The sequence below is a fragment of the Phaethon aethereus genome, assembly GCF_964289735.1.
Source record: "Phaethon aethereus genome assembly, chromosome: 9".
Taxonomy (NCBI): domain Eukaryota; kingdom Metazoa; phylum Chordata; class Aves; order Phaethontiformes; family Phaethontidae; genus Phaethon; species Phaethon aethereus.
This window is the reverse complement of record NC_138585.1, coordinates 26,308,540-26,333,541: the sequence shown is the minus strand read 5'-3', so window position 1 is coordinate 26,333,541 and position 25,002 is coordinate 26,308,540. Positions and strand designations below refer to the sequence as shown.

Here is a 25,002-nt window from a genome sequence, read left to right as displayed (position 1 = left end):
AACAAATATTTCATTTAAGCAGTTAAACATTTCAAATTTGTTGCTGGGAAAAATGAAGAGGAATTAAGTAGGTCTGGCGGAGACAGCAGCAGATGTATTCGTACTGAAGATAATCTATACTATTGTGCTGCAGTGCCAATTTTAAATAGCTTCTTTGCATATTGCTAGCATGTGGGTGTTGTAAGATGGAGTCCCACACAGGCTAACTTTACACATCTTTATTCAGTCTCAAGGAGTGCTGCAACAGCTACACAAGTCATGGTGAACAAGCTTGCACATGCCACAGCCGAGACAGTGGTACAGGCATGCCTTAGTTTCCAAACTATCGTAACCTGATACAATTGGGCATGCCATTGCAATATTTCTCTTCTCTTCAGAAACATTTTAAATGAGTGTTAAATCCTTTATAGCCTCAGGCTTCTGTACAAGCTGCGCTTTTTCCCGATTCAGAACTCACAAGGCGAAGCCAGCGCTGACTCTCTGCAAATCCTGAAGTACGTTATCCAGGTGCACTGCCGTTACAAGAGAGATGCCGATACCCAAGACTTTGCAATTGTACTCTTCTATCACCTCTCAGACCAGCATGGCAATACCCAATACCATGAAACGCACAGAAATATATTAAAAGCCTGTGCACCTTGCTCACAGAGCAGCCATCCCTCCCTTTTCACTTTTGTCCCAAACAACAAATCGCTCTTCTATCAAGAGCTTTAGAAACAACACAGCTGGAAACAAGAGGCGTGGATGAATACCCAAGAAAACTCAGAAACTTCTCGTTACAGCTACTTCCATGCACACAGATATTTTTGTGTTGTCACTGCTTCTGTCTGGCCTGGTGGTGGCTTTCATTAGCAGGTCCTTGAGCAAGAGCTATCCAGATGCAGGAGCAGTGTGGATATATATCTGGTGTCCACGAGTATTACACACACATACACAAGTGCACAACAAAGCCAACTTCCGTAAGTCAGTTCAGCATATGGGTCCCTCTTGATCCTTGTTTCAACCTTTGCTTTCAAGCTGAAACAGATATTCATATCTATATCAGAATGAATCAAGGAACAAATGAACTGATTTTGTTTTTCTATATAAAGGAAGGGAAAAGACTTGGCTTGTTTCACTTAGTTTTTAAACTTTCCCTCAAATCTCACTTTGGAAGGATGAGATCTTCAGTTTCTATTCTTTGATAAATTAAGAAGTCAGGGTCTTTTTATGCTGTAAATAGTGTTCCATAATGCTATAAATTCTGCTAATGGAAGAGGAAGACAGGGATAAGAAAGCCTGCACTTTTGCCTCCCCTTTCAGGTACATGCCCCACAGTCACCACGTACCTGATGGGTACGCGAGGCACGCACCAGGCAGTTAAGCCCATCCTTACTTCAGTCCCTTTGGAATTCAACTGTAATTGAAAATACCTCTGTTCTTTTCAAGTCCATGCAAATAAGAGATCGTTTACATATTTCTAATTCCAAGTGGTTCAAATAGTCTCAAATATTCAAAATTATCACATTTGAAACAATAAGGTCGTACAACAGGGACAGGTCAAGACAACATTGGCCTCGTATCTCAAACTGAAGCGCAGGGAACACTGATAACTCCTAAAGCAGCCTGGATCCTTCTCCAGTTTATCAACCTACAGCACCATAGCTAGAGTTGGACGAAAAACTGCAGATGACTTATGGAATGCTGCCAGTGCTACACCACTGCTAGAGTTCCCTCCAGGCGTCTGTGCCCCCGTGTATGCTCGCCTGAATCCAGGGCCAGAGCTTTCAAATCCAGATGCAAAGAGGTGCTCGCACAAACTGCAAAAGTACATCGAGGGGCCCTGTGCTTCCCAGGACACAGGCATCTTCAGAGACACATTACCAAAAAAATCTTTCCTGGAGTGTCTTGACTCATTTTCTTCCTGTAAAGACAGTTTCGTGACAGGCTCTTGAACTCTGACATTTGAATAAGTTCTTGGGTATTACGGCATAATGATTGAAGTAGAGAAGGCACTGGTGATGCATTTTGAAACTGTTCATTGGGGAATCTAGATTCTCTGGCAGCTCAAGGCCTAGGCATTAGCTCATTCCTACCACTAATTACTTCTCCCTACAAAATATTTACATATTTGGTCCTTTTGACCATCATCTCTCATTTTTATTTTTTAGTGTATCTCTAATTTTTGCTGCATAAAAATAATGCCTGTAGGTTCTTTCCAGTGGTGCAGAGTTTTTTAAGCTATAAGCTCCAGACAATAGTAAGATCCTTGTTCAGCTGGGGTATACACACACTTTTTTAATTTCCTTCATTTGATTTCCTCTCCTCACGTGGCTATGCAGAGGTGTGATAAAACACAGACATCCCACTCCCATTTTAATTCATTTAATTTCCTTTTATTGTTCCCAACTCATCCCTCTTCACCTTGAAATGCCCCTCACTGCCAAGGGCAATTTTCTTGCAATACAGCACTTGAATTCAAGAAAGATCAGGCGGTCTTAAATGTTTTATTAACGTAACTTTGAAAGTCAAAACCAAAACCACTTAACTAGATCTTCTGGGGCATTTTCATGAAAAGAATAAAAACCCCTTATGTTCCCTAATTTAACTTTTCTTTCCTTATTTAAAGCAGAAAACATTACCAATACTTCCAGCCTCCACATTGCTGCTGTGTTCACATCCCCAGCCTCTTAGAAGTTGGTCTCCTGGATCAAAAGCTGCTGGAAGATTTTAGTCTTCTAGGGCATTTACTTAAGTCTCAAGACCAGAAAATTAGAGAGAAGAAAGCCTACTGCCTCAGGAACCCACGCTGCAACACCTGCAGCAGTTAAATTGCAAGCAATAGATTGCTTGCAGTGACTCTCCTTTATGTTGCTCGAGAGAGGACAAATTATGCCAAGTTTTCAAGTCTTGCCATTAGCTGCCTACGCTGAAAGACTCTTGGTTGGCAAAGAAAGGGAGCACCAAGTCCCCCTTCCAGAGAAGCAGGTGAGCACAGAGATTATGTTCAGCTTCTCCCCCTGCACAGTACCACAGAGAAGGGCTGGAAGCTCTGGGGGTTAATTCAGTTAATTGGTTACGTGCTTGGGTCTCCTGAAACTGCCAGGCAGATCCCCCTCCAGCTCCAGAAATGACTGATGAAGTGCCAGACTCACAGGTCACGCGCGTGATGAGTTCATGACATCAGCAGCGAGTTTCAGCGATCAAATCAGCCACTGGGACTGGGAGTTCACTTAATGAGAAACCAGTGTGATCCTCACCCTTGTCATGCCCAACAGAGCGGGTCAGTGACCAGCTAGGTCTAACAGCTGGCCACCTTCTCACACTCATGCCTTTATTTAGATCACTTTTTAAACCAAAAATGCTGTTTCACCACAAAACACTGAAAGTTCATTTAAAATATGACAAACAGTAGCACAGCGCTTGCCCCAGGTTCAAATCAGGGTTTCTCACAGCGGCAGGGACACGTCAGTAACATTATTTTGGCATGAAAGACGACCACTAAGATCCATGGTACCAATGTGAAATAAGCATTGATGCTGCTGGGTCTTCGGTGCCATTACTTTCTTGATAACCACATTAAGAAAAGAAACTGAAGACTGCAAATCCCAGCAGGTAGGTGATGGTGTGACATTAAATAACGGAAGGCACACGGTTAATGATGTTTGTGTCTGACAGAGAGAAAAGGAGCAGTTGCACCTGGGAGAGAATGAGAGGGGGACTATAAAGTTCTATTTTCAGTTGTGTTACCGACTTGTATCGGATCAGCCAAGGGACATAAGCAGAAATTTAAGCCTGTAAAATGATCTGAAAACACCTGTTCACAGAGGTATAATACGTTTTCATGACACACTTTTGAAATACTTTGAACCAGAAGCACAGTGAGCTTAAAGCCACTGTGACAGACAAAATGTTAAGTTTTCAATTTGTATGTAAAAAAAATTCTATTAAACAGTGATTGTCACTGAAATTGTATTTAGCTCTCCTATCAATTGGGAGTGCTGGGAAACTCGGTAACAAAACATTCCAGTAAAAATATCTCTCTTCACTATAATAGGTTTGAGGTTACGGCCTTTCATATTATTCATCAACATGATTTTCATCTTCCTTCACAGTCAGGTTTTTCCTTAATAAGAGACTCACAACCCACATGCCAAAAAAGCTTTTAAAACCTGCATTTGAAACAGCTCATTCCAATATGCAGCTGGATACGCTTTCTTTTGGCTCTTCTGTCATGGCATCATAATGCTGTCTATAGTTTGTTAGAAGCAGCTCTCTCAATTGCCAGTGAACAATGAATGATGAACGCTTTACAATATACAAACTCCAACTCATGCAACTTAAAAGTGTGCAAAACCCAACATATCGAAGAGATACTCTAATTTACTCAGAGTATTTTTCTAATCATCACATGCAGACCTGCAACATGAACCAGTATGCGGCTACCGTCTTGAGCTGGTATACGACACTACCAGGCAGACTAGCACTGTTCTTTACAAGGAGGCAGGTAAGATAGATAAAAGATGCTTTTCTAAAAATCCCCATTATTTAAAAATAAAACTATTAACAAAGATTATATTCTCAGGCTTTGAGATATAAGTTATTAATAAGACAACTAATTGAAATAATAGATTGGAAACAGACTTATTGCCTCTGAAGGTTGAAGAGAAATAGTTACTGAACTGGCAATATCAAGGTACCGCGTCCTACCAAAGCCACTAGGACAGAGCCTTTGAGCGGGTTTAGATGAGGACTCCAATACTTCAGCAAAGAATACCTTATAGAATAGCAGGATCTCCTAAGCAGGAAAAAATGTGTTTGTGAAATTATTTACTATCTTACCATCATTCGCTTTGAAGAGGTTGTAGGTTAGCTTGATCAGGTAGAATTACCTCCAATTCTTGTCTGTTCTGCTCTAATTCAAGTTATAACTGGAGTCTGAGGAGACTGTACCTGACCTGATCATGGACTAGCTGGCCACCAAGTCCAGGTCTCAGGAAAAGATGCATGATAAGAGGACCTCCATCACAAAACTGACCTTAAAAGTCCCAGAAGTCTGTCTCAAATCAATTCACCCTCCAGGGGCTTAATTGCATACAATTAGTTCTAGATGCAAATCATTCAATAACTTCTAACAAATGTGGATACATTACTTGGCCTCTTATTCAGTTTTTTGTTCTGCTTGTATTTACAGCTATGATATACACACAAAACCAGGGGGGGGAAAAAAAAATCTCAACTAAGAAAAAATGGATAGTAAATACTAGTCTCCTTTTCAGAAACAATACAAAATAAAAATAATGTGAATCAGTGTATCATCAATAATCGCTAAAATAAATACTAAAGCAAAAAAAGAATTCAAATTGATAATTTAAATGTTTTTCAGTTTAAACCATCACAGAAAGTGCTTATTCAAAGCACTGATTGAAATAATTCCATCCCGGAGGCAGGAGATTGCTCCTGCCCTCAAAGTTAAAAATAATATCATCATTAACCTCAGCAACAATTTTCTAATTGCCAAAGATTACAAATCTTTTATGCAACATTCATCCACAGAGAATTCAATCACTTTACTTTGCCTTCCAAAACCACTACTGCAATGGTAGTTGTAAGGCACGCCCCTTTTAAAAAAAAAGGTCAAACTTACGTCATGTATTTTATATGAAAGCATAAAACATTTTGCAAAATGAAAAAGTCCATCATACCAATCTCTTTGTAAATTAACATGGCACCTCACATTACTATTTATGCATGAAACATAAGCAAGAAGAGGGGCTGCTTGGAGCTCTTCTCTGACATGTTGATGCCAATTGGCACTATGAAACAGGCAGCTGGTCCTACATTTTGTTCTCTAAGTCCTGAGCAATAAGGACTGTCGATACGTGCCAGCAAACCAGTGACCATCAGTAGAAACAAAGAGGGCAAAGTTTAGTTTTCAGAGCATCCAGAGTTACAAAACTGTTAGTGCTCTTTCCAGAGCCATAAAGAAACGCTGCCAAAATGCACGCTCATGCTCTCTGTTTCTCTCAAATGTGCACAGAGAGAGATAAAACAGCATTCATCCTAAATGACAGAAATAACCCTCACACGTACATCTCTCGGGTTTTGGATCTCAGGCAGTCTATAAACAATGGTACACTGAAACTGATACTAGTTTTCCTACGGTTGTTTGGTGATCTTGCTAGGACAGTTTGTTATTTAATAGGTCCAGTCTTACAGCAATCTAAAATTAAGGCAAGCTACGATGCAAAAACCACACACTATTCTTCCCTTTCTCCTCTACTCCCATTCTTGTCTTCAAGTCCCAATCTCCACTTCTTGTCTCCCTCACCGCCTTCCTGCTTGGGGGACTCCAGTTGGAGTCCCTGTGCCTTGTTATTCTGGTCAGAACACGGGATGCTTTCACCTGCATGGCCAGAAAAGATAGCAACAACTTTTTTTTCAAGCAGTTAGTAAAAATTTACTTTCCTTGTCACAGTTCAGAGTTAACTGCACCTCCAAGCATGTAGTGCAAGGCCACTCACCTTCACCTCTCTCCAACAGGAATCCCAGCAGCATCCTGCCCACAGACAAGTGGGCTTAGTCCTCACATCAGCTGCTGTGATCAGGTGTGCTGAGCATCATGATCCCACTATCAGGTGATCATTAGCATAGGCCTTTCACAACAAAATCTTGTTTCACCTCAGTTATAGGAGAACATGAGTTATACCAGAACCATCTACATGTACTGTGATCCTACATATGACTTTGGTCAGTTTGGCATCTCCCAGTTAATGCCACTTTGGGGAAATGAGATGCTCTCATTCCCAGTGTTGCTGCTTCTCCTCCTTGTGAACCAGAGACTATTTTTACCTACTCTTCTTCCTGTGTGATCTCCCTTTTCTTCCATACCAATAAAAGGGACAAACTTAGGATGATTTGGAGTAAATATCTAATGAACATACTAGTTTTGTTCAGTGGAATCATCCAGACTCTTGTCCAACTTCCCTGCTTAGCAGAAATAAAACCACTGTAACCACATCTCACAGGCCAGATTAAAAAAAAAAAACCACATTAAAAGCATCTTCTACATCCAACATAGTGTTCTATATATCTCTGAAAAGACCTAAGTAATAAATAAATTTTTAAAAGGATAGAAAAATTAGAAGGAAAAAAAATCACACTCAAATGCAGGAAAGTAGATGAAAGCTTAGGGGTATAAACATTAAGAAAACTAAGGAGACAAGCATGTTTCGTCCTCCCCTTCCTCCTACTCCCACACTAAGTTTCCATTCCTGAAGCACATAGTCTTGGATAGACATTTTATTTAATGCTGATCACAATCAGGTATTTGAATACCTCAGCTTCAGTGTGTGTTTGGAGGAAACACATTTCAGGGAAAGTTTAGGCAATTCTGTGGTGCAGTCCATGCATACAGTACCTACAAATACGTCATGTTCCCATTTAAAATGCAAGTTTAACGAACTGCAAGTGAGCCATGGCACATCAGAGAACTATATTATGAGCCACACACTTTCACTTATCCGAAGAAATGTTTCATGCCCTCCAGCAGTTTTCTATCTGGTAGAGAATGAAAAAGTAAAGAGATTTATTACATTAAAAAGCGTATTGACTGAAAGCAGTACTGTATGACAGTTTCAGCTATTATAACAGAACTTAATAAAATCAAATGTTTACCCCTGAAGGGGATTTTTGGGGAAAAAAAAAAGCACCTTTTCAACACTTATGACAATGAGAAAATTTGCAAGGGATAACATTTTAGCGCTGAAAGTAAATGCAAATAAATGTTCATTTCTCCAGGGGAGCTTTGAGGTTTGCCGACATGACGTGCTATGGATAATTGCATTGTGGCTTAGCAGTTAAAACACGTACTTTGATTGTCTGGCTGGAGATGTCAGCTGCTCACACAGCTGTGAATCAGACAAGGTCGGAGATGATGAGAGCCAGCAATGTTTCAGCATCATAATCAATTTGTATCAGCAGCAGCAGGATTGGTACGCCGTGCTGCCACGCAGCTCTCAGAAGTTTGTTATGGCACCCAGCCGAAAGAACGATGCTTCTTCCTCTCCCCTTGTCCACTCTGCTTATCACACGACAACTTGGACGCTCCCGGAGCCCGAGCCCCTGTCCCAGCTCAGTGCCATATGTAACCACCTGACAGCTACTTCTCTGGAATGACTTGCAGAAGAGTAAAAAGGTAGATTTTATGGCCTGTGAATTATTCGAGACCTGAAAGCCTAGTGTTAACAAGTACTTTATGTTCCTTTTATTTCTTCAATGTGATCAAGATAGTTCACTTAAACCAGATCAGGAACAGCTTTGCCATCTAAATATCAGGCCTTACGGCATAAATGGGCAGTTATAAAACCACAATTTACACACTCTCACCAGTCTCCCCTACTTACCCTGACTCGAGTATTTATTAGTATACTGGCATCTGCAAACCTTTTTTCTTGTGAACTGCAATGAAATTTACATTTTTTAAAAGCTACGCTGCTTTCAAATGACTTCTCTACATTTGGCACTTAAGTTTTAAACTGCTTTAATAAAAACACTAGCCAAAGTGTTTAAACAACAGGAGTAAAAGCACCCAAACAGCCCAAAAGAAAGAAAGTCTCCAACTTGTTCCAGCTACTGATTCTGCATAAAACTTACAACCTGCCAGAGATCACGAGCTGCCTGCATGTACAACTTTGTCAGGATGGAAACTTCCTTTTGGACTTGCCTTATCTGTCATCTTTGTTGTCTTATTACCTTCAGGATGAACTGAAACTCTGCAGGGCTAATAAAGACAAAAGGTCATTAGATCTTCATGACCTTCTTTTACATGGAAGATCTCTTGGGCTGGCCATGAGCCAGGGAAACGGGTCTGTCCAGCTGGACTGGTATCTAGTAACAGCCACTGATGGTGAATGCTGATGATAACCTGAACCTGACTAGGAAGGCAGCAGCGCAAGGGAACTTGTAGTTGTAAAAGCCGTTTTAAAGAAAAAAAGAGCCTTACTCGTACCTACTCCCTACTTAGACGGCAGTGGTACAGGGCATACTTTCCCGAACTTGTTGCAGAGGTTTTCAAACTGGGGCATGCACACACACTGCTATGAACATGCAGATCATTTTAATCAGCACGGATGTGCCACGTGGCATGAGCAGCAACAGCTCCTAGTACTGTTTGTCTTTGGCATCCCACCTGAGATGCAGGCTGAGCACCCCAGCACCGCTGTTCAGCTCCTCCTGGGTCTGCTTGGGTCCCAGCACGCGCAGGGAAGGACCTACCCGGTGCAAAGACCCAAGCGCAAACAGAGTACAGCTTCCTGAGGTGGAGCATCTCCTGAGTGGATGAAGATGTAATGTTCATGGGATGCTCAGGTACAGAAGCATGGTGACAAAGTTGCCTGGACAGCAGGGGACATGGGTGTGTGGGTGAGGAGGCTTGCTTTGCCGGGGCACAGTGTAGGGAGGGTGGCAATAGGGTCCAAAGGGTGGGTGAGTTCAATTAAACTTTAAGGTTTTAACAAATATTACAGTGAAGAAGTGGAGCTAGAGTCATATGACTTTCTGTGCTTAATTATAGCAGCTGCTGCCCTTAAATTAGTTTTGGGAACTCTCCTTTCAAGGGCATAGATTCAAACCAAAGGGCACTACAGAAGGAGTATATAAGTATTCTGTTCCTTTTTCCAGATCTATCAGTATCTATGCTGTCCTTAAACTGAAGAGCAATCCGTGAACTTCAATACCCAAGAAACATTATTGCCAGATACCTTTGGGTTGCCTTTCTGGGTCACAAAGCTTGACCGATCTCACACATAACCATTTCCAAAGAGAACAGCATGTCCAAAGGCTCCTGGGGATGGGGGAAGGTGCAGCACTGCCCGTAGTTTCACTTCTGTGAAGGCAATACCTGTGTGCTGACGAAGCACGCTAGATGGGCCAGATGAAGAGGGACAGGGCTGAAGAGTCCTGAGAGCAAGGGAAAATTTAGAGGTGCCAGATCCAGTGCATGGGAACCCAGCAACTAGTACAGGGCCTTCCAGCAGGGCCAAGACTGCTGTAGAAAATTGCAGCCACCAGCAAAACCAGACAGCAGCAAAACAAAGCATCCATATGCCAGGAGATTGTTTAAAAAATGAAACTGCCAGAAGCCAAAACTCAGTTTTAAGGAACAATTTACACCATAAATATTTGGATCTCTAACAACAGGGAGGAAGGAGAAATACTACTCTGGTCCAAAAGAGCTACTGAAAGCATGACACTCAAGACAGAGCCAGAGCAATCTGCTGGTTTAACTAACCCCCCACAACAGAAGAATCCAAATTTTCTTTCTCTCACACTGTTACACTCAAAAATGTCCAAGTTCCTGACCAGCGGAACGGAATCGATCAAAATCCTACTGCCCCGAAACTGTATTTAAATTTGTTTATTATTGTCTAGGCTGGACACTAGATTAAGCAGGACTAGCTAAAAAGTCTTTACCATTGCCCACGTTGTGTGGTAAGCAGTACCAGTACCACATGTCAGCACATTTTTAAAGCAATTTAAGATGTTGCTCATTTCTGAGCCTCGATCCATCTTTAGAGATTGCTTATGTATCTAAGGACGTGGCCCCAGCAGTGCTACCTCAGGGTATCAAGTTAAAAAACATCAGGCACCCTAACAACTGTGGTCTGAACATTCCTGTTCGGTAGCTGTGAAATATCCTCCCCATCTACAGCGACGGATAAACTGCTGAGCATCGGCCACGCAGCAAGAGCATGCACACAAACACTTCCTATGGAGTAGTATTTGAGTGACTCAAGTTCACGGAGAAACTTAAATGACTTTCATAATCTGAAAGCATCTAAGAATCAAAATTGATTTAATAAACCAGTGGCAATCAGTTGGCTGCCTGTGTGCCCAAACATGGAAGCGCCGATCCAAGCTAAGCTGGCAGACTACATTTAAAATTAATTGACTTTTAGATTTTATAAAAATTGAAAAAAGCTCAATTCTATACCAAATGATACAGCTGTGAATGGCAGCAATAAGAGTTCCTACTTCCAATTACATAATTTTACACTGTTTTAATCAATTTTAAGTCACAGTTTTGTACAGCAAATGAGCATATAGTGTAAACCTAAAAAAAAATCAAATAAGCGTGGCTTTGTAGGGTGAAAATCATAACTCTGTAACATGATATCCAAGAATCAAAACTTGGATAAACTAAACAAAATGACAAAAATGTTCCTGTATATCATTTCGGCTTATATTTTAGGCCACTCATGTGGAATTTATAAGCAGATTTGAGACTTGCATATCAACATGACCTCACCTATGTAAATATTTATTCAAACATTTAGGCACTTTGCAGAGGATTCTAGGTTAGAAACTGAAGGAAATTACTATAAAAGGAAAACCATCCCAGCAGTTTCTTTTTTAAAAACTGCAAAGCCTCAAAAGACTTCATGTTACACCTAGGCTATAACATCCATAAAACCTCAAAGCTGTTGTTTGATTTATTCTTGTATTTTATAAAATCTCCAACCATTAATCCTTAATGGTCTTTACTCAAAAGTATGATAAATAAGTTTTCATCACTGAGTTTGCTTAAGTAGTTCAGTATCAGAGGAACAGGTTTGAATTAGAATGAACAGACCTGGGTAAATTCGGGAAAAAAACACAGAATTGCTAGCTTTCTCTTCTTTTAACACATCATAAACATTTTCTGCTATTAGTATTAGAAACCAAGAAAGAAGGAAAAATCCAGAGATCAACAAAATAAAAATATTAGCTCATTAGTTCATATTTGGTAGAAGGCAAACATTATCCTCCAACTGTCAACTATCATCTAAAATTAAATGGAACAAATTTCCCCCATCAATGCCTGAAAAGATGCTCATCATCATAGCACAGCCTACAGCCAGGTAAGTTCAGGTCACCAGCTTGTGAAGTGGTTAAAAATCATGTTAACTGGTACGAACACAAGCGTATAGAAACTGTCCTATTCTGCCAGCGTGAATTACAGCTGCTCTGCTGGTATCCTCCCGTTGAGTAAGTTTATGGTAGTTTACCCGTTCGCCTTCACTGAGGACCATGTCATCCCATGTTCACTAAAGGAGGAGAATATACACATGAGCTATTACCACCACATGCAGCATTTCAGAGATTCCCTTCCCGACCTAGCCTCACGGCAACTTCTTTGATGCGGCAGGCCTGAAGACGACAGCAAGTTCACCCCAATGAACCAGGGAAGAATTAATCATGCTTTCAAGTACCTGTATTTCAAATGCACAGCAGGCTTATCTAAACACAGCTGGCACGGTGCCCTCTTCTCCAGGCCTTACTCCAGTGTTCACGTTTCCATAGTCTCAGACAACGCTACTAAGGACTCTCACCATTATCTTCTGGCCTTTCTATTATTTTTTGGTCTTTGTGAGTTAATCAGTAACCAGAGACTTCTGCCAACAGTTCATGCTACTGATTTCAAGGTCCTGTGGAACACAGAGCAGTACCTGATTCTGTATATGCTTACAAACGTTAGCTGTTAATATAGCAAATTCCTTCCTTTCACACTTAAGCTCCACAATCTTTCCCTACACTATGAATAAAAATAAAAAGGTGTATTTCATATAGTTCAACACTCTAACAGCAACTCTAAAAACCAATTATATCATGCAAAATGCTCTTATCCACACCTACAGACCATAAGGAATGAACCTTGCCATGTTCCTATTTAAGGAGGCTAAGAGAAAAAGGGTACGATATTTTTTATGAGACAGTCATTGAGCTTTAATTTCCCACCATTGTTACCCACATCAGTTTATGACTGCAAACAAGCACAGGCAGCATATAAGGTACTATCTATTACTATAATTATTTTTAAAGTCTTCACCTCATCGGGTTAGGATAAAAAAAAAATATGCAACGTGGCCATGATGATAAAACTGCAGATGGTAGCTGAGCTACTTTGTTCTTTTCTATTACTGAGATCTCATTAAGCTGAGTGCTTAAACCTTAAATATGTGAGAAAAGAACCCTTTAGTAAATGCTAGTTAAATTAGTTAAATCATTCTGATTAAGCATCCATCCTTCCCTTTGCTCAGCTTTCAAGCTCGTTGTTTGTAATTTTATCATCTGTGTAGCTTGCCACTTCTCAATCTTCCAGTCTAGACAGCCCCTAACCTTCTAAATAAAGGGGGAAAAAAGAGAAGGGGGAAAAAAAAAAAGCAGCACTCAAGACATCTTTAAGCCTTATAAAGAAGCTGATGAGAGAACAGACAAACACTTTCTTGTCTTCCTTTTTGATTCTAAGTTAGATCGCCTTGAAGGCTCCTTTGGCCAAAGCCATTCAGTGAAACAACAGGCAGAAACTTTTATTCATTCTTTCTAAGTCTGCTTCTCTGCCCTCCACCTGTTCTGCACTATTACTATTATTATTATTATTATTCAATCTTCACAAAACAAACTAACTTTTTATAACAGGAAGACTACACTACACACCATGTATCGAGTTTTAGCTCTGAAATATTGCCTTACACAAGTAACTGTAACAGCACACCAGATTCTTAGCTGTAACACAGAGTATTAATACTTATTTTTGCTTACTGCTTTCTGATCAAGCCAGCCACAAAATTTTAGTAAATGGCTGCCAACCTATTCAGGCTAAAATTGTAAGATGGAAGAGGAAATGACATAACAGAAAAGTAGAATTTATGCAAAATGTTGGCAATATTTAAGCAGAACTCAGAAATCTTCACAAACTAGCACTACACAGTAATCCACATTACTTGAATCGTGCTTCTCTATCTTTCCACTTCAACATGATACGGCAGGAAGTAATTGTATATAGCTGGAAGGAATTAAATCTAGCATCTCATTTGTGGTATTGTCTGTTTGGAAAAACATTTTTTCCTCATATAGAACAGTTTGTTTCAGATGTAACTCCAGAGATTAGTAGTTCTTTGTTCTTTAAACACACATAAAGAAATTTAATCGTTGCTCATATGGAAAATCTAATCTTCACAAAGGCTTTGCTACATATGTAGGTAAAGTGTCCCAGAAAGTAATTTATCTTTTAAAAATAAATAAATAAATAAGACATCCAGAAAACCAGTTCAAAGACAGACCTGAAATGTTGTATTATGTACTATGGATTAAATAAGAGCATTTTGCTAGTTCATCTCCCTCTCATCTTTTCTACTAAAAGCTACAAGACTTGCTTAGATTAAAACCTATTTTTCATCATTTATTTTTTGCTGTATGCACAGCACACAGTTCATGCTCTTCCGATCAGTTTTACATAAAATCTAAAGCTGGAAGCTAGTTATGTCCTCAGTGATTAGGCACTTATTTTTGTAGGAGTAAAGGCACTAAGAACACCTGGGGATTTCATTAGAAAGATAACTAAAGAGATACTAGAGACATACATTTTTAAAACCTTAACTTTAGTAAGGTTTGGAGAGAGATCTGCTAAACCTTTCAAAATGACAGGCCTCTTATAAAAGCCTCATACGTTGCCACTGAATCAATTAGAGCAAGTTCTGAGGAATCAGAATACAAAAGACAAATGAGCTTTTCATGGATCCAGTATTATCATTAATATATCTGATGGATGCAATTCCAAGATCCACAACAAAACAAACAAACAAAATATATAGGGCACATTCTTGTCATTTAGCTATTCTCTGTGTTAGTTTTGGATTATTTAATACACTGAGTTTGCAATCAAGTGTAAGGCAAGATACATATATGATACTAAATTAATGAAAGAAATAAGAACCCTTTTTCACAATGCCAAAGCCTAAGGGTGTATATCATACTTCTATCTGCAACAATCTCAGAATACTCTTTAAAAATGCGACGCAGATATTTCTACAAACTTGTTTTGTCTGATCAGTTCAGACAAGGAAAACTGTTGGTTTAAACAAAGGGGAAGAAGGCAGAAGACAGAGCACAAGCACCTTCCGTCCAAAGCCTCGGAAAACAAAAGAGCCAGATGTACCAAATACACTGATCAGAGCTAGTATTCCTTCAGGAGGAGATGTGTACTGGTTTGCAAGACATACACGTTTCTACCTGTATTCCTCGAAGGCCAAGGAATAGTTAACTCGCCCAAATATGCCAGTAAGAGTTGGCACAAATGTGCCCCAACTGAAATCAGACATAAAAAGGAAAACAGGGTTCAATCATGAACAGAATTTTTTATGAAGCCAACAATTTTCAATATCCAAAGTGTCTGCATTATTTTAAAGCAGGGAAAAATGCTAGACACCGCAAGGCAGCAGTAGGACAGATGACTGACTCCCTTTACAGCTGTGCAGGCAGCAGAAGAGCAGCTTTTTGATGATGTGCCTAAGGCCTGGATTTTTCAGGCAGCACTTCCAGGTTTGGAGGGGCAGCAGCTGCCATCCTTGCGCTCCATTAGTGTCTGGTCACTGCCAATGCTTTTCTAGGAAGGACTTTGACTACTTGATCTGTGGAAGCAGCTGGAGGAACAGCCAAGCTCTCTTGCTGCCTTACCCCTCCTCGGCAGGAGCACTTACGTGAAAAACTTCAACATTTCTCTCCAGCTTCCAACATCCCAGCATAACCCGTAAGTTTATGGCATACCCAGCATAACAGTTGCTAGAGCTAATTTGTCACACAAGGACAACTTCTTTGTCCTTTTCCATAGTTATGAAACATGTGCTTTGTGCTATATAAAAATCTACATGGCAGCACCACAATCCTAAATGAAGAGGAAGCTATAGTTTCAACATCTGTCATCTGTAATAAATGAAGTATCCCATCGAGCTGTAATACTAATTACATAGCACAACCTAAAGGAAATCACTCTGCCTAAAAAAGTTAAGAGGTTAAACACCAGAAAGTTTCAAAATGACAGCTTTCCTGGCTTTCCACTAGGGAGGGGAGAAGTATGACAGCACAGTCGTAATGACTTAAAAACTACATGCAATTCACAAACACGATACTCAGTGACTCGCCGGTCCCTCACTTGAGGGGGAATTACTGGGAAGACACGTTTTAGGCGCACCGACCGGCTTTAAGGCTGCACACACGCCTGCCTCTAAGAGGACTCCTTTAAGAGGACTCCTCTCTGACCGCTGCTGATGAGCACAGCTCCTGACAGGAGGGGGAGACCAGCCCTCTGCCAAAATCAGATCACACCACACTTCGCTGTAACAAAAGATGACTCCGGGGAGTTTGTGCTCATCATCGTTATTCCACGCACGTTAAGAGCCACCTCCAACGGCTTTTAGTTCAATTAAACCTTTACTACTCTAAAGGGCAGAGGGTATAAACACATTTAATACCGTGCCGATCGTATAAAGTATAATGAGAGAGAAAGGGAATGGAGTGTCTTTCAGTCCCCGTTTAGCGACACCCCCCCCCCAACGTCTCAAGGTAACCACATAAACCTGGTGGGCGAGAACACATCCATTCCTTGCCCTGTAACCATCCCCACCCCCCCTTTCTTTTTTTCCTTTTTTTTTTTTTTCCAGCTGAGCACTTGCCTCTCCTCCGTGCCCATCAAATATCCCGAAGATGGAGGGGTGAGTCTTGTTCACCAGGTCAGTGATTACTTCGAACCTGTCCTCCATGTGATCCCTCCGGCCTTGGATGGAGTAGACAGCCACGTTGTGGCTCTTGAACTCCCAGGTCTTGGAGAACTCTGCGTCCAGCACGTCTAGCCCCCCGAGCCTGTCATTCTGCATGATCTCGGCCACCTTGCCCTTCACCATCTTCACCGCATCCCTGCTGGACTTAACAATGGTTTTCACCTCATCCGTGTGGAAGAAATAACTCCACAGGGCCAGGCTGATGCACAGCAAGAACAGGGTCTCCGGTCTAAGCAAGAAGTAACGCATGATCCGACCCAGCAGAGACAGCAAAGTCATTGTATCCTCTATCATTTATTATCGAGACCGTGTGTCCCCACACCATGCAACGCGCGGCTGGGATGGCGCCGAGCCGAGGCAGCCGGTCAGTGCATGCTCCGCTGGGGCACCACGGGCAGCGCCGAGCCCGCGCCCCGCCGCTCCCTCCTCCTGCCGGCGGCCTCGGGGGGCCGCGCCGCGCCCCGCCGCTGCCGGGCGACGGCCACCGGCGCCTCCCGGCCCCGCGGCGCCCCGTGCCTCCCGCGGAGCGGCGAGGTGCGGGCCCGGCCCGGCGAGGAAGGCTGCGCCGGTACCGCAACCCCCCGCGGCCGCGGGCCCCCTCAGAGCCCGAGACCGCCGCGGGCGCCCCTAGGCCGCTGCTCCGCCTCAGGGCCCGGCAGGAGGCCGCCGCGCTCCGCCGCTCTCGCAGCTCGCCCCGCCGCGTCGCGGAGGCAGCGGCCGGCCGCAGCGAGGAGGTGTCTGGTAGGGCCGCCCGCGGGTACCTGTCTCCCGTGTCCCCCGCGCCTTGCGCCGTCCCTCCCCCGGGGCGGAGCGCCGCCGCCACCGCCTCCTCGCCCGGCCCCCGCCGCCTGACTACAAGTCCCGGCTTCCTTCGCGCGGCGGCGGGGCGGCGCGAAAGCTTCTGGGATCCGTAGTCCGGCGGGGCCTGGGGAGAAGCAGGCGGGATGCGGGGCCGCGCGGGGCGAAGGTCGGTGAAGCGGGGCAGAAATTGCAGCGCAGGCCTGCGTGTGGCAGAGAGTCCTGTCCCTCGTCGCGGGGTACGGGGGCTGCAGACGCTCGGCTGCTGCAAACCGTATCAGTCTGAAACCTGAAACCTGACAAAACTCGTCAGCCAACCTCAGAGTGTGACAGCTGATGTAATAGCCAAACTCGTAAGAGTGATGTTGAGAATGAATTAGCAAACTACAAAACCAGACGGAAGTGTTGAGTGAAAAATGTAAACTGAGTGAAAAATGCCACAGCTGAGTGTTCAGGCACATGCCTTCCAAGTCTTCCAGCAGCTCCCACTTCCTCAGGGCTTTTGTTAACGTAGAAGTCACATGTCAACATATATAAACTATTGTTTTGCTAGTTTTTTCAAAGATCAGCTTAAGTAAATTCCATAAACCCAAACCTAGTTAACCCAAAGTCAATGATTTAAGTCTTTTTGTGTCTGATTCTTACATCCAACTCTGAGAAGCAGGAAAGTTAGTGACAGATGTTGTATATACCGATGACACTGCTTTAAATCTTAAAGGTAGTTAACATTTCATAAGTATTTCAAAGGACTATTGAAGGCGGTACCTTTATCTTTCCTTTATCCTCCCATCTGTCACTATCCGCTTGAGTTGAGACGCAGGCTCTTTGCCTGAAAGGCCAAGATGGGCGCCCATGAGTTCGGTAATACGGTAAACACCACCGACTTGGCAGCATCAGCTTATGATGCTGACTGCAGAGCTAACGTAACGAGTACTTCCAGGCAACATAAGACTAATTGTGACAAACAAGAGGCTGAAATAAGTTGCACCAATGAAATAATATTTTTGCTACTAAAAACTTTGCAGCTACACCTAGCCTGAAGCTTGTGGGTCAGACCGAGTCCCTGTTTTGCAAATGGAGCTTTTCTAGCAAAACTTCTCAGTTTAAACAAAGCCTGAGTTTTTTTCTATCTAAACTGTGCCTTAGTGTGGCTGGGACACTTGCATTGCAATGAAGATCCCTCAGCACACTCAATTAGTCTCTGTATGTGTGCCCTCAGAGAGCTAATTTCTTCTCCCTGGCTTTTTGCTGTATCTGCTGCAGCAACTCCCCTTTGACTTGTTCCTTGTACTGGCTGGAAGATGTATGTGGCCACTAAGCAAAATTGTCTCTGTAATGATTCTGTTTCTTTTTAGTAACAACTGTGTTATGGCTTCTTTTAATTCTACTTAATTTTATGTTTAATGAAAGATAAAATAAATGTAAAAATGTGGAGAATACCACTCATTACGACCAACTAATTCATTATCTATTTAGTCATCATTTTAATGAAATACATATGTGTATGTACTGTCAGGGAACAGTGACTTGTATGAAAGTTGTGTTTCACTGATGGCAATTTGAATTCAGACTATGGGATTGCGAAGTGAAATAAAGTGGTTTCAAGCCAGAGAGTGCACAAATCACCCTTCCAGCCACAAGCGTGCATCTCCTCATTGTTACTTCAGTCACAGAGGACTGCTATCCATGCACTGGCCAAAAACTTTCTCCAAAGAAGTACAGGATTTCCTCTGTGCTAAATGCCCCCAGGAGTGGAAGGTGCTCCATACTACCTTGGAGCAGTCCATTAGCAAAATGATTATTGTTGCCTGTCTTCCATTGCATTATACATATTTTATACTGCAAGAGAGTCTGAGTTTGGTTCCAAAAGCATCTCGGCTGTTGAAAATGTGATCTGAAAGGCTCTGCAGCTGCAGTGTCTAAAGCTTTCCTTTCTGAACGGAACGCAGATGAAAGAATAGGGTGCAGGCAAAGTCTTCTTCTCCTATACAGATGCAGTGGGGTAGCAATTGTCATTGTGGTAGGGCCATCTCAAAGTAATCCATGTAAATACTCAGCCCTTGAAATGGAACTGTCCACTCGTCAAATGCTAATAATCCAGGTATTAAGTACAGGTTCTACACCAATTTACCATGAAGTGCAAAATTCAAAGCAACATTGAGACAGCCCAGTGGTCTGATCCAGAGTGAGCCACAAAACCCACTTACGGGTCTCATTATGCACTCCATGGCTGAACCCTGCACTGCTTACTCCAGCAAATCTGCCAGCAGAGAAATAGAACTTCAAGATCCAAACACATTCCTTGAAACACTGGAAGTCAATAATAAAATTCCTAGGCGTTTGGCATGTCAGTTGTTGTTAAAGGGTTTCATTTTGGTTCTGTTGGAGAGGAGAACTCTGACTTTTGTTCATTTATGAAAGGAATGAAAAGCCATCACTGAATCAGCTTCACAAATAATAATTATACACGACGTAACTAGCTGAACAGCTGGGGGGAAAAAAAAAAAAACCACCCCAAAACATTTCTTGCTCAACAGCTCCTCCTACTGCTAACATGTAGCATGAAGCCATCAAGGTACAGTTTGTTTTCATGCATTGGCTTCATAACGCAAATAATCTGCTAATATAAACAAGTATTGATCGTCTATTTAATGTTATAATACACAGGGATTGGGTATATGTTGCCTGATATGGAATAAAATGGGAAATAATTTTGGGTCCAGGAGAAAAAAAGCACCATACAACTTTGATTCATAGGCAATTTTCACAGTACCCAGGATTAAAATACTCAATAAGGTATTGGCAAAAGCACTCACTTTTTGCTAGTCTGCACAATACCAAAACTATTAGAATTATTATTTCTTGCTTATAATACAAACCCAATGTTTATGATTGTAAGAGGCTTCATTTTGTAAAGATACTTACAAGGATAACTCACCTAATAATAACAATAAAAAATGTTTCGTTTACTCTAGTTGCAAACTGAATTTACTACTATTTTACCATGGGGATGAACAGTGAAGATACAATAGTGAATGGGTCATCAGCTTTGCTGGACAATTTCACTAACATGAAGCATGTAGTTTGATGGAAATTTCTTTGTAAATATACTACCAAAATCTGTAAAATTCTATAATATTCTCTGTGATGCTAAATGTGGAGTAAATTCTGTTAATATTTACTGAAAAATCTTATCAAAATTTTCAGGTTCAAATAGTGCTATTAGCATAAATCAGAATTGCACACTAATGTAGCTTACTGCAGGTTAGTCCTTTTACTGCAGGTCAGAACACTGAAACTTATATCAAAATATTCCCAGAAGCCTACAGAGCCTTCTCCCTTTCCTTCTGTTAATACAGAAAACCATAATAGAAAAATTACTGTCAATGATCACTATAAAACTGGCTTTTTGCATGTCAGGAATAAAACTGTAATGCAGTAAAATATCTTGTGCTTCTCTTTTCAGATGTTTTAAAGAAACAAACTTTAGAATATTCAGGATGTTCTTTGGCCATGACAGACACAGCTCTCCAGAGGAATAACAGTACAGCAGTATCATAAACTGTTTTCTACAATGGTTTTGATAACAGGTAAATAAAGTTTAGTTTTTCTGCCAATTATTTTTATCCTTTCTTTCAATCTCAGTTGATATAAACAATGCTTTCTAATATTGTTTCCAGAATTTTATCTTGCAGCAAATGCCAAGCATTGCAGGTAAATTCTGCCTCCTCCCTGTTAAACCTGTGAGAAATCTTATTATAAGAATTTTGCTCATCTTGCATCTCTGTTGAAGAGGAACACTTGCAGCTGTGGAATGAAAACAGCAATTTTCGAACCAAGTTGTTCTTTTCTATTTTCCATGATTCTCAATTCCCATTCCTCATTATAGTACATCTTTGTGTGTAAAGTCTGATTTTTTGTTTATTTCCTGGCAACATAAAGTGCCCTCAGTGTCAGTAAGAATGAGATTCACAAGATGCAGGGAGATTCTGGAAAATGGAGTCATGTTTTAACAGCATCTTTTATTTAAATGTAGGATTCTGCTATGGAATAGTGTGCACCAAACCACAACAGTGTACCGCTGTGCAGCTGAAGCACATCCTGGATATATTGGGAAGGTTAAATGTATGCAGGTACCTGCATGCAGACAGATAACATGAGAATGGAAATTCCAGACCTGACTTACTAATAGTAGGGTATATAATTTCTGATTCTAAGTATATAATTTGGTATAAGTTATACCAAGCTAACATTATTTCAATGGAAAAAAAATCAAAACCCCCACCACTGCAATTTCCCAAGTAAACTAAGGAGTGTTGTTTATTAGTGTTTACACGTTCTTATTCACTTTTAATATCAGAGCCAAACTATCCTGTGATACACACAATCAAGAAAAGATGCCAATGCTTGTTTTATGGAAAAATTTAACCAGGGATGTATTTCAGAAGGAAATTCTGGAGTCTATCAACTTACAAACCTTGAATTAATACAACTGTAGAACTGCAAGAAAAATTTGGCTATTGTAGGTGAAAAGTAAAACATTTTTCTAACAGCGAGCTCACATGCTCACTGTTAGACAGTAAAGATTGTAAAGACAATCTGCGACTGGCACAAGGAAGTGGCATGGAAAGAAGCTGATTGGAATACGATGTGATTCTGGTCTCAGGAGTTATACAGTTACCAGGTGATCCAAATATATAAAAAAGCTGTAATAGTGACAGTGACAATGAAATGCTAATGAAAAGCTGAAGCTCTGTTCCCACTAAAGTCAGTGGGAGTCTTTGCCTTGGACCTTGGTGGGAGCATGTTCCCAGAATTTTGATTCTGAGTCCACCTCTCAAGGGCATGACATACTCTTGGAAATTCTCACTGATTTATGCTGAGGTTCCCCTCATATCATAATTATTCAAACCACATTTTTCCCTGACAGTTGCCAGAGATGAACTCACTGAGAACTGGAGCATGACTGACATATCGCCAAAAAAGCCTGGCAGATAAGGCTGAAGATGATTGTGACTGCCAAAACTGCTATCTAAAGTATTCTTTCATTTAAATAGCAGCATAACTTTGCATCAGTACTGAGTGAAGATATATTTGGAAATGTTGGTAAAGATTTACTTGTGAATTAATGCATTACAAACTTTTATGAAGGACTCCAAAATATGCAAGGAAAATAGAAATGGAAGCTAAGCAATTTAGAATCACTTTGAATTAGCTACAAACTGGCAGCATTCGTATTAAATCTTTCTCAGATTTGAACACAAATTGATAAAAATCAACAACAAAGCAATCTTCATTTTCCTCTTCATTAATTTTTACTTGGTTTAGCAGATGTTTCGTGTCTTTGTTGCAGACTATATAATTTGCATTAAGCAAGAGACTGCAAATTTGATTTATACATTTTAAATCCTTGCATTTTTACTTCTTTCAGGTACATTTGTATGCAAAACATTATGGACTGCATTCTGGACTAGATCCTTAGGTCAGCCATGCTAGCCTTGTACCAAAACTGAGATGAGAGGGAAACTGAGGTTACAGGTGCCTTTTTTTGTGACTTACTCTAAAACTAAAATTAACCGTGGACTCGTCTGACTGCACAACTTAAAACAGATCCCGCATTGCACTCAGTTCCATGACTCTTCAAGAGGTTAGTTACAGCCACGGTGAATTTCAAAGGTGCGGCAGCGATCCAACCCAGACACCTTCCCTTGACCATACTCTTAACATACCCTAAGAAGTACAGCCTTCTAAAAGGCATGACAGAGATAACTCACCTCTGGGCTGCTTAAGATTTCCTTGAGCAAACCAGGTAAATGGGTTTTCTGACTGCTTTATGGTCCCTGAATGGCACGGAGCAGGCAGCCTGTGTTCCTTTTGTCTCTGGGAATATGTGATTGATTCTCACCGACTGCTTCATTTTCATATGCAGCCTCAGTGACAGATGGAAATGGAGAAATATTCAAACAAGGACGATGGAAGATTTTTTTAATTGGGGTATGGAGAATTTATTAAGACTTTCCCTATTTTTTAAATTATAGTGTTCGCATTCATGCCCAGAGCTTGAAATTTGCTTGAAATGGGTCTGTCAATAAATAAAGATGAAGCATTAGTACCTCTAGGACTGAAATGGGATACATATTTTATGAACGTCAGGAAAAGGAAGGGACTCCGACTTTCTCTAAAGAGCCGGCACAGAAAACTGAAAGAAGATTGCTGATGTCCACTGGATAAAGCCATAATCTTCCTCCAAGAGAAACACAAAAGCACAGAAAGAAATACAAGAGGAATTAAAAAAAAATCAGAAGTTAACTGTTAGGGACACTCACAGAAGATGACTTTAAAAACATGCCGTGTCAGGTAATAGGGAAAAGCTGCTAAGAGGTATTTGGGCATTTGCGCTGCACTACATCATCCAAGAAAGTTTGGGTTCGTAAAAACTGGATGCAGTAAGGAAAGTGATAATTCCTATACACAACTCCTGCTCAAGGATGTTTTAAGTTGTATCTATTCTTCTGGTGTGTCTGCAGTGACAAACACATTTCATTTTGTTTGTTCTCCATCTTCTCATGGGCAATATGTCTAATGAGATACAAAACGGCATGGTTTGTACTAAAATAGCTGCAAGGGTTGGTACCTTCAGCTGTCAGAACTGTCCCTCCTTCCTTCCCACTTTGTGCAATATACATACCACAGCACCATCTGCTTCACCACGATGCAGATTTGCCGCATAGGAGCTGTATTTTAATGGAAAAAATCATCTGACTACAAGAGAATTTTATGACTTTGTTTTAATTTTCTTTTATATCTACTCTTTTTTTTTTTTTCTTTTTCTCCAATTCCCACATCAGTCCTAGGTCTCCTGAGGCACCAGACTGTGAAGCTGACACCAGATGGGAGAATGAGTTTCAAACAGCTGCGGGCTTCCCTACTGCTGCTTCCAGCTATCGAGGATTCGTTTCTGCATGTGCACACGGAGAAAGCTGGTGATAGCAAGATGATACTAAATTCAGTTTTCTTCCCTGCAGGCTCCACTGCTTTCAGCATTCTCACAGCTCACAAAACTTGCCACAATCACAGTATCTGTTCAGAGAGGGCAAAATGACTGGCAGCTGCCTTCAGCTGATGAAAAAGGAGCACACAAAGGATGAGAGAGCGCGTAGAAGGAATGGAATGTATTTACATGGATCTCTCTGCAGGAGGCTGTTTATCAGATGTTATGAACTGATTTATTTATAGCTAATGACTGCTCCAAAAACATTGTTCTCTGCTGACCTTTACGCTTAAATTGAAAGTCAGGAGGCCTACTCTGCCAAGTAAATGAAATAACTTTAAACTATAATACAGGGGAAAAAAGCTTCTAGCTGTATTGTGAATCCATTATTAACGACTGCATCTCCTGTTTTTTCACTTTATCATCATTGCTGGTCACTCTGGATAGCTAGTATTCTCCAGAATAACCAGTAAACCTTGCATGTGAAAAGAAAATAACCACAACTTGATTTAATATGGGAGTTGATGACACTTAGCCAGTAATCCGATCAGTTGCTTATACTGTCAGCTCCTTATACAAGGGGTGCTGTCTCTCAGTGGCCCGTGCAATGCCCAATCCATTAGTAATGCTCCGCAAATA

General features: G+C 41.2%; 1 protein-coding gene across 2 annotated transcripts in view; it reads right to left on the bottom strand.

Annotated features, from left to right (window-relative positions):
* The window catches only part of PPM1L (protein phosphatase, Mg2+/Mn2+ dependent 1L), a gene marked incomplete at both ends in the record, with an annotated part of 97,316 nt that extends 80,448 nt beyond the window's left edge, over positions 1-16,868 (bottom strand). Inside the window, one exon of one of the 2 annotated variants that reach the window (XM_082003567.1) lies at positions 16,466-16,868. In XM_082003567.1, the coding sequence (XP_081859693.1) occupies positions 16,466-16,868 (403 nt within the window). The remainder of the gene's footprint in view (positions 1-16,465) is intronic. The other variant, XM_082003566.1, reaches the window with a different exon arrangement.
* Between the last annotated feature and the right edge of the window lie 8,134 nt (positions 16,869-25,002).